General features: G+C 40.0%; 2 protein-coding genes across 2 annotated transcripts in view; both read right to left on the reverse strand.

Moving 5' to 3' along the window:
* Positions 1-2,486: 2,486 nt before the first annotated feature.
* LOC135196737 (rhoGEF domain-containing protein gxcJ-like) lies at positions 2,487-6,654 on the reverse strand. Its single transcript, XM_064223555.1, has 5 exons — positions 6,525-6,654; positions 5,286-5,443; positions 4,355-4,607; positions 3,788-3,947; positions 2,487-2,746 (listed from the first exon to the last, which is right to left on the reverse strand). Exons 2-5 carry the CDS (start codon positions 5,382-5,384, stop codon positions 2,560-2,562), a joined length of 699 nt encoding a protein of 232 aa, XP_064079625.1. The 5' UTR covers positions 5,385-5,443; positions 6,525-6,654; the 3' UTR covers positions 2,487-2,559.
* LOC135196546 (uncharacterized) overlaps positions 5,393-9,636 on the reverse strand; it is a 6,389-nt gene continuing 2,145 nt past the window's right edge. The window contains 6 exon segments of the mRNA XM_064223393.1: positions 5,393-5,443; positions 6,525-6,839; positions 7,433-7,460; positions 8,525-8,555; positions 8,558-9,143; positions 9,511-9,636. The exon segment at positions 9,511-9,636 is cut by the window's right edge and continues 53 nt beyond it. Of these exon segments, the coding sequence (XP_064079463.1) occupies positions 5,393-5,443; positions 6,525-6,839; positions 7,433-7,460; positions 8,525-8,555; positions 8,558-9,143; positions 9,511-9,636 (1,137 nt within the window).

Consider the following 9,636-nt stretch of genomic DNA (forward strand, 5'->3'; position numbering starts at 1 on the left):
TCAGCTTTAGACTTGTGATTTGAGGTCCTTGTAAACATAATCGACACTCCTAAACATAGTGAACCCAACACAGAAATGTTCCACTTATCCCTCTTCCACACCGGGTTCCTAAAGTAATAATCCTTCATACATGAAAAGGAGTACTTACTAGACCCACAAGGTTCGCCACGGAGAAGAGAAATGAAAGGAAGCTGTATGTGTTGAAGCCACTTGGGTTGAAGTCTTGGCAGGCGTCACTACTTCCTTCGGGAAAATAGACCATTGGAGGAGGTGGTGACTCCGTTGTTGTGGGGTTCTGTCCCCCGACTCTTCTCATGAATGCTCTGTGGGCTTCCGTTCTTTCCAGCCGCATCCCTGGAGCAGAAAAGAAGCCAAAGGGATCGAAGATAGACGTCAAGAACTTGGATGGCTCCTGTGGATGCTTGTGCGATGGATAACGAGCACCGGTTCCCTTGGCTGATGGTAATCGAGGGGATTTGAACGAAGGGATTCCTGGAAGGGGGTAAGACATCTCTTGGTAGGAATCAGGAGGATTCCTAAGTTTATTCTCCGGCCTTGGTAAAGTACGAGTTTCAAGGATGGGGCGAGCTGGAGGTCTATGCCAAAACATGGGGTGAGGTTGAGTTCTCTGATCTTTTGGTAGCCATTGGCTTTCAACGGAGACTCCATACAACACCTGTACCACTGGCAGTATTAGGCTGATGATCAGCATGTTGCATCACCTGTTCTCTGTATAAATCCACTTGATATCACCGTAACTGTTTAGATTTCACTTGCTGCATAATGGAACAAGAACTGAATTTGAGTAGGAATCCGTACGATCCTTCGAAGTCCACTCTGAAAGTTTGCAGAATAGATGTTAGAATCACTTTTAATCTTCTCAGCCCGTCTCGACATATTCGATGCGGCCTCCTAATGTTGCTTTTAGGTTGAGCTGCCGAACTTTTTCACTGCAAGAGGTGACTGACTGCCGACAATGACCGGGGGCTCTCCCGACGCGTGACTAGTTGCTAAGGGAGGCAGGTAATTGGTGAATGAATACTGACGCGCGCCTTGTAACGGTGCTCTTCCTACAATGAGCGATCATACGTCTTTTGCGCCTTCCGTCCATGCCTCTAGCGGCCGTTTGGTACCGCACCGCTGTGCTTCGTGACACATTAACTTGCTTGTTTTCGTTGTGCCGATGTTGTTCAGGAACTGACATTGAGCATTTTTGCTTGTCTACCCCGTCTCTTTTCTCCGTATATTGAACTGATAAGTTGTTTTAGACCATTTCTATGAGTTAGTTGTCATAGTAAGCCTGCTATTCAAACCGTTCATATCGCATCGGAAAAAAGACCATTGCTTGTTTTGTTATACGATCCTCGTGGCTGAAGTATACATAGCAGTATGTCTACTATTTTTGCTAATATATTCTTACTCGTTTTTTTTCTTAAATGATTTCATGAAATGCATAATGGAATATCCAGAGTGATTTACTGTATAAGTAAACAATTCTACCTTTTCACATGCAAATACCGAGTAGGGCGCCAGTGCCGTGAGAGCACTTTATATGGTGCACAGTAGATATTACTATCGGGTTTTTCAGCGGCCATTTGGCCCGTGCGTGCACCCTCTTTTTCAGCGTATCACTTTACCTCCATTATTTCTGCCTTCCTCCCATTGCTCTGGCAACCCTCTCGAACTCTCAATTCTTAGGGCAACTTTAGGCCTTCATCCCAATTTCAATTTAGCGCCTTCGCCTCCTCTTCCTTTAGATTCGGATCTTTCCTTGGGGGTGATCACCAAGGGTTTTCGGGGTCGTTATCTAGGACCAGTATTTCTCCGGGGTCATTATAATTACCTTGATATTTACAGTCTTTTGTTTATGTTTTTAAGGTCATCCCCAACGGGCTTGTACTAAACACGCCGCAAAAGTGAGCGCATAGCGAATAAAAACCTCAGGAGTCACTAAATAGGAAAGATCTCTAGAGTCCTTTTATCTTCCTGTCCAACCACTCCAACCTCCTCTTCTCGCTGTCCTGATCGCTTCATGGCTGAGAACGACCCCGTGCTTCACTATTTAGCTTTTATTCCAAATTACACTCATGTGCGAATAGAGGACTTTGAATGCGATTTTCACTAGTATACGAACATACCAATTACACTCTCTCTCTCTCTCTCTCTCTCTCTCTCTCTCTCTCTCTCTCTCTTCGCCAACCATAAAATCTCTCACGTTGACTTCTCTATAAACATAAAAGCAATACACACAACGGTTATATGATTTGCATTATATCTAAAGTAACAAGACAGGTTTTTGCAGCTTTCACTATATTTTCAAAATGTGTCAAACATACATGTACATGTACAATTATAGGCTTTATTTGTTTACAAGCTAAATGTGATTTCGTGAATATTTCTCTCTGCTGTATGGTCAGGCATACTGAAAAAAATTCAAACAAATTATCTATTTATTTACGTCTTATGTTCTACCATCTCCAAGTATTCCATAACTTTTGACCTTCATGATGATGATGATGATGATGATAACTAAACTGGCCCTAGATATACTCAATGGTTTCATCGCTCTCCTATCAGGTGATGCCATTCTCCGGCCGTCAACTTGTCCCAGATTTCTCTGGGACAGTGGTGTGATAGACAGCACTCCCTACTGTCCTTATGAGTCAGTCCGTCCCTTCCAGCTTCCAGAAGCGCTGGAGCATCTATTCCAGGTGCTCCTTCGGAGATCGAGTTGACGTGGAATTCGCTGAATCGATTGGAAGTGATGGAGGAAAACATCGATTAGAATTAACATCAAGGGCACAAGGTAATTTCACATACAAACGCATACACAAATACATACATATGAGCATTAAACTACGAATGTCCTTTAATATCCAGTTCGCAAAAAAAATTCCCCTTCGGATATTAAAGGAGATTTGTAGCTTAATGCTTGTATGTGATTACGGTGATGTGATATAATTATATATATATATATATATATATATATATATATATATATATATATATATATATATATATATATATATGTATATATATATATGTATATATATATATGTATATATATATATATTTATATATATATATATATATATATATATATATATATATATATATAGTATGTCTTATAAAGATTTCATATGAAACAAATAGAGCATCCTGACGAAGATAAGACGGGAATCAGGTGCTTTGTGCTTTATCCCTTTATAGTTGACTGCTTTTGAATGTGTCATCGTAAACCCTAATCCGCCCCATCTTCCAGGAGATTATGAGAGCTACTTCTTTTGTATCTAACTGCCAGCCAGCTTTTCTGAGTTATTGTAAATCTATCAACTTTTTATACTTTCGTTGCAATTACTTTGTATTTTCTGGGCTTGAATCTTAATACGTTGGGAAGAGAGCAAATTCAGTCAGTTAAACAAAATTTCTTCCGACATCGAGTTTTTTTTACCCTCAGCTTGGCTTATGACAGTTTGCTGATACAGGTCTCCTACCTGACTGAACATGTGAGACACGAAATCAGGAATGGAGTATTTCTAATGCCTTGATTCGTTTGCTCAAACCCGTTTTCCATTATCAGTGGAAATCTGACGCAGTGACACAAATATAAATAAATAAATAAGTAAATAAAAGGATGATTTGCGACAAAAACAACGATCAACATGAGACAACCAATAACTATGGTCAAGCAAATTCCACGGAAATTCTATTTATTTCAACAATCAGCCAAAAAAAAAAAAAAAAAAAAACAAAACAAAAAAAAAAAAAAAAAAAGAACAGTATATACCTCAACGGAGGCGCAATCACGCGAGCCAAATCGCCCCACTCAGCTGCCAGGGCGCTCGTCACACACAAATTCCTACGAAGGCATCCAAAATGGTCAGTGAGGGACGCTTGCACGGCCGCCCTCAGGAACAGCAAGGACACCACAGCAGTCACTTCCTGGGCTGCAAAGGACCTAGATTATTTTCTGCTTCGATCTTCAATGAAACTGAATTAGAAAACAGGCAAACTGGGCATCAATGACAACGTGGCTATAGACCACTTTTTGAAACGACTAAATGATGCATTTTAGCACCAAAATAAAATATTTTAGGTAACCTGATTCATATGAAATGTCAAAGCGGTTGTATACACAGTCTTTATAGGAATCATTACAAACTCTGGTAATAATACCCTTTAGTAGGTCATATGCAAACAAACATATCATTACATGAACATGAATATCTTTTCCTGTAATACAACAGTATAATATGAAGATAAAATGGCCATAAAACACTTTTAGGCCATATAAACTAAGCTTCATAGAGAGAGAGAGAGAGAGAGAGAGAGAGACAGAGAGAAATTCACTAACCCGTGAGATCCTCAGCGTCTTCAGCCCAGCAAAGGTTTTCATCAGAGTCAAAATCATGTCCAAAGCCGTCATAAGCGTTCACTTCTTTGCCATCTTCCTGGAAACTCTCTATCGCATTCTTCGTCTCGTTGCCGCTTCCTGACGAAGGAAAACTTCCGTCGGGACTCTCCCTCTTTCGTCGCTTTCTACCGGCGCCAAAGGTCACCATCGTCAGGAGGTCGACGTTATTATTGGCATTGTTTTCGTTGACATCCTGTGTGAGGAAGGTGCTGCAGCGGGACGCTCTTCCAAGTGCAAAAAGCCTCAAATTTATTTATGTACTCTTATGATACATACGTAGGCATTTCGATTGCCACGTTTCTTAGTTTTGTCGTGTAAATATTGTGTTTATAAGCCTTTTAGAATACACACACACACACACACACACACACACACACATATATATATATATAGATAGATATATATATATATATATATATATATATTATATATATATATAATATATATATATATATATATGAATTTTAAAAGGCTAACGAAAAAAGCATTTACACGATAAATCCAAATAATTGGTTTGGCATCTTCAATCCTAGTGATCACGATTTAAAACTGGCAATCGAAATTCATGGTTTAGTTTTAGTAAATAATCTTTTTGTGGGCCTTTTAATCTATGTGGCATACTATTATTTCACATGGAAAAAAATTTTAATTTTCATATACAATTGTGCATATTATTTCGCGTGCTTTCTACTCCACATATCTCCAGTCATCTTTGTGTTGACTATACGCCTTTTCCCAGAGTAGTTGATCTGCGACCAGCCGTAGTCGACTAACGACAAGTACGAATAGACACACGAGACTTCATCATAAAATCGAGCCGGAGCTCTCTTGATAGACGTTCAGCTATCTCGGAATACAACCAAAGACTAACCTGCACATTGTTGTTGTTAAGGTTGTTGTCGTTATTGTTGTTATTGATGTTGTTGTTGGCGTTGCTGGCCAGAAGGCCGACTAGGTTCGTGGCCGACATGACCAGGGCTAGAAGGCTGAAGCGCTGAAGCCACTTCCTCCTCCTCCTCCTTCAGGTTCCTGAAGATACGGAAGAGATTCTCAGCTGCTGAACGAATAAACTCATAGGCAGTTACGCCGATGGACAAGTGAAGTGATATACTACAGTGAGAAAAATGCGGAAGGTGAACAAGTAAACTTTCAGACGAGTGCACAAATGGGGCAATCATTAAAAAGGAAAGAAAATACCGGGATATGAATTCTTACATTCATAGGTAGGGTTATAGATAAATCAATGTGACCAGCTTTGTAAAACAAAGTCCCATGTAAGAGTTCATACAAATAAAGATTTTTTTCTTAGACTGATAAATTGAGTTAGATATAAGACTGGGGTCGAACAACTGATAATCATCGACGCTAAAAGAATAAATAAAAAATAAAAAGACATTTAAAACCCCCATTAATACTAAAAGTTGTTTGGTGAGTGTTAGAAAAGTTATAAACGTTCTGAAACTAAATATGCTGTAAAAAGTTTTACAGTTGATTATCCAACTAGATTTTCCAATTAGCTTTTCCAACACTGAATATATATTTTTACTTTTTAAGATAAAAAAAAAATCATGCTTAAAATAGGATAATCATGAAAAGCCTAAAAATAAGGAAAAATCCTTAATCTACGAAAAATCAAGACAATGAAATTGCTTATGTAGGAAAAGTAAACAAACAGACTACTTTGCAAATAGTTAAATGCTTTGATCCCCATCAACAACCATAACAGTAATACAAAGAACGGTTCACAGAAAAACAAGTGCATTATATTTTGTTATTCATTCATTTTTTTGCCTTGTGCGGTTTACTTAGCTTGCGGTGAAAGAAACCATACAATGAAATCACTGACGATGAGATATATTACGAAATAATCACAATGCGGTGAAAATGTATGCAGTGTAATTACCATGTGATGAAATTGCCACGATGAAATCACCACGATGTAATTACCGCGATGAAATTACAGTGAATCTTCCGGCAGCATGTCTGAATGTGCCTGCATATTCCTCTTTTACAAAACGAAGAACATGAAATACAGAAAGAGCGTTGGAAGGCAAAATAATTATATCAGACATCTTTAAGGAAGAGCAAACAGAAATCAGCGACAACTCACCTGTTCGCAATCGTCTCCTTGGTTCGGAAACCATATGACGGGAGGTTCCGTCGTCGTCGTGGTCGTCGTTGCGTAACTCCTGAGGTAGGCGTTCCTCACTTCCGAAATTGCCTCGGGCAACATCTCTAAGACTTCGCGCGGATGACCCATGAGTGGCTCACTAAACGCGGAATTCATTCGATCTGGATTCGAATGCCACTTGTTGCCAAGGACGTCCTTAAGAGGATATCCAGGATGATGTGGGGCGCGTAACCTGAAAGGGCCTGGAGATATCCTTCCTGGAACGTCATGCTGCGGAGGGATCCTTTGTAGATTCTGAAGCAGAAAGTTGGGCATCCTTGACTGATAATCACCGGCCGCTATCACATGCCTAGGGTAATCATTTCTACCAGGAAACTCGTAGGATCCCGTAGGATTTGTAAAGGATATCATGGACAATAAAGATATCCAATCTCTCCGCCCCAACATCGCTTTATGAGTGCAAAAGAAGAAACGTGACTTTTAATACCGTCAGAGTAATATCAGTCTTACATAGAAGGAGTCCTCTGAGACACCCAGATGACGCTCCTACACCTTCTCACACAGTACGGGACCCTCGCTCACTCTGTTGTGTCGTTGCTCGTACAGAGACGCTAAGCAGACAGTTATTTCGCCCCATTGACCAACTTGGCTGCGAATAATGAAGTTTACGGGGCTGCCACCTCAAAGAACTGCAATTCACGGTTGTATTTGACATCCCCAACACCTCATGGACGAGCGAACTCGCGTCATAACCATCCTCAAAGTCACGTTGATCACAATCAGGTTTTTTTTCTTGACTTGTGTAATACCGTTATGTTCTCTCTCTCTCTCTCTCTCTCTCTCTCTCTCTCTCTCTCTCTCTCTTTTAACAAGGTTGGCCCACTTACCTTAAAAGTGGACATGGAGACTTTAATACTGGAGCAGGTTAATTAAAGGAGGTCAGTACAGAATGTCACGTTAAACAATTTTCTAAGAGTTAACAGTTTTCTTTGGCCTGGAGATGAGCAAATACTTTATGTCTCACTTGTAATAATAAAAAATATCATTTTTTGTTAGTGGTTTCCTAAAATGATGATATTAACCGCTAACCATTAACATCTATATATTGCTAATATACTTCCATGCTTAGTCTATATTATACGTTGACCTATTTCATTCATGAATACTCTAGACTGCTCTCGAATGTCCTTTATTACAATAATACGAGTAGGGCTGCGAAAATCAATAAATTATTGCAATGAATGAGTCATATGTCTTTCAAATTCGTCAGTGGTGATGCTGTTCCATCCAGGTAAGCTACACCTGTAAAGAGAGAGGCAATCTGTTCCCGAACGGCCCCTGCTTCCTGCCAGGCTCAGAGGCCATCTTGCCGATTGCCAACCCGGGAGGAACTCCACGAAGGCGGAGCTGGAATCAGACGGAATGAAATTGTTGTAGTATTTGTACAAATGGCGTCCTTGTGAAATTGCTCAGAAGAGTTGCTTTACGATCATTAGCGCTACTCATATTTCGTGTACAGTAAATGTTTACCTATCAAACTAATACAGAACATATTTTCTCTCTCTCTCTCTCTCTCTCTCTCTCTCTCTCTCTCTCTCTCTCTCTCTCTCTCTCTCTCTCTCTGTGTGTGTGTGATAGTCACAATGAAAGGTTTAAAATCAATCCCATATATTCGTACACGTACACACATGTAAATGCCACTATAGTGTTGCTATTACCACAGTCCATTGTGATGATAGTAAAAAAGTAAAAGAAAATATATACACAAAATAAAAAAAATAGTAATGAATATAAAAAATATTGTTACCTTTCATACAGTAAAGAAATTTCTTGTTAACAGCGACGCAGGCAAGATGTTTCCCTTAATATTTGCCAACCTCTTTATTTATAAATCCACCGTTGTATTTATTCAGTATATACATGAATTCAATTTCTAATCGTTAAAACGTATTTGAGGTTCAATTTCACATTTAACTCACCTCATGACTTCAGCGATATCCTCTCCTAGTTTCCAAATTCAGCGCTAATCCTGTTTGCCTGGCACAGAGCCTTCAGCACGCAGCCTTCATGAGGAGATTGGCCATTCTTCCCTCCTCCAATCAACGATCGTGTTGGGTTCGAGTCTTTGAAAGCGACGGAGTCTTCAATAGAGTGGCCAAGGGCTTTTTGGAGAATGCTGGCTGCCTTCATACCTTGGGAAATGTCTCCAGAGTCTGTACTCTGATCATCAACTAAGACTTCGTCTTCAGAAACGTTTCCATGAGTCGTACTTAAATCCCTGATGAGGACGACATCATAAACGTTTCGAGGGGATATACGTAAGTCTCTGTTACCGCGAGCATCTTCGAAAACGTTCCCAGTGGCTGCACTTGAACCCCCAGTTGCTACGGCATCACCCATCTTACGCGTCGTTTGATACCACACTCTTAGGAAAAGCAGAGCTACTCCGGCAGCTACGTCGTCAGGGTCCGGAGTAAATTGTCCTTCCGAATCAGAAAAGGTATTGTTGGGTAGTGTTAAGTCTCGCCTCTTTCGCCCTGCGAAGGTCACCATCGTCAGGAGGTCCAAATTGTTGTTGTTGTTGTCCTCGTTTCCATCCTGCGGGTGGTTATATTCATAACAACATCAGTCTGTCTGTGTATTTAACTATCTATTTCCGATGATCATTTCAGGAATAAAAATATGTCCAAAATATTGCTACACAATAAGATCTAGAATCACTGAGTATTGCTAAACAATATGCATAACGCCCGACATTTGAGGTAAGGGCAGAAACCAGTTAGGCCCATTTAATGTTAATCAGTTATTATTGTTTAAGCTAATGAACTAGAGATGCACACTTTATAAAGCTATCCTCGGCTGCCTTTGCATGTAAGAATAATTAACAGGTGTGCTGTCATAAAGTAGCCTTAGATCAATCAAAATATCGTCCCAAGGTTCCTTGACACCACACCTCAGCATTTACCAGCACATTGTCATTGTTAAGGTTGTTGTTGTTATTATTGTTGTTGATGTTGTTGTTAGCGTTACTGGCAAGGAGGGACACGAGATTCGTAATGGAGACCGCCATGGCTAGGAAGCTGAAAGCATT

This window comes from Macrobrachium nipponense, chromosome 18 (genome assembly GCF_015104395.2).
Source record: "Macrobrachium nipponense isolate FS-2020 chromosome 18, ASM1510439v2, whole genome shotgun sequence".
NCBI classification, from domain to species: domain Eukaryota; kingdom Metazoa; phylum Arthropoda; class Malacostraca; order Decapoda; family Palaemonidae; genus Macrobrachium; species Macrobrachium nipponense.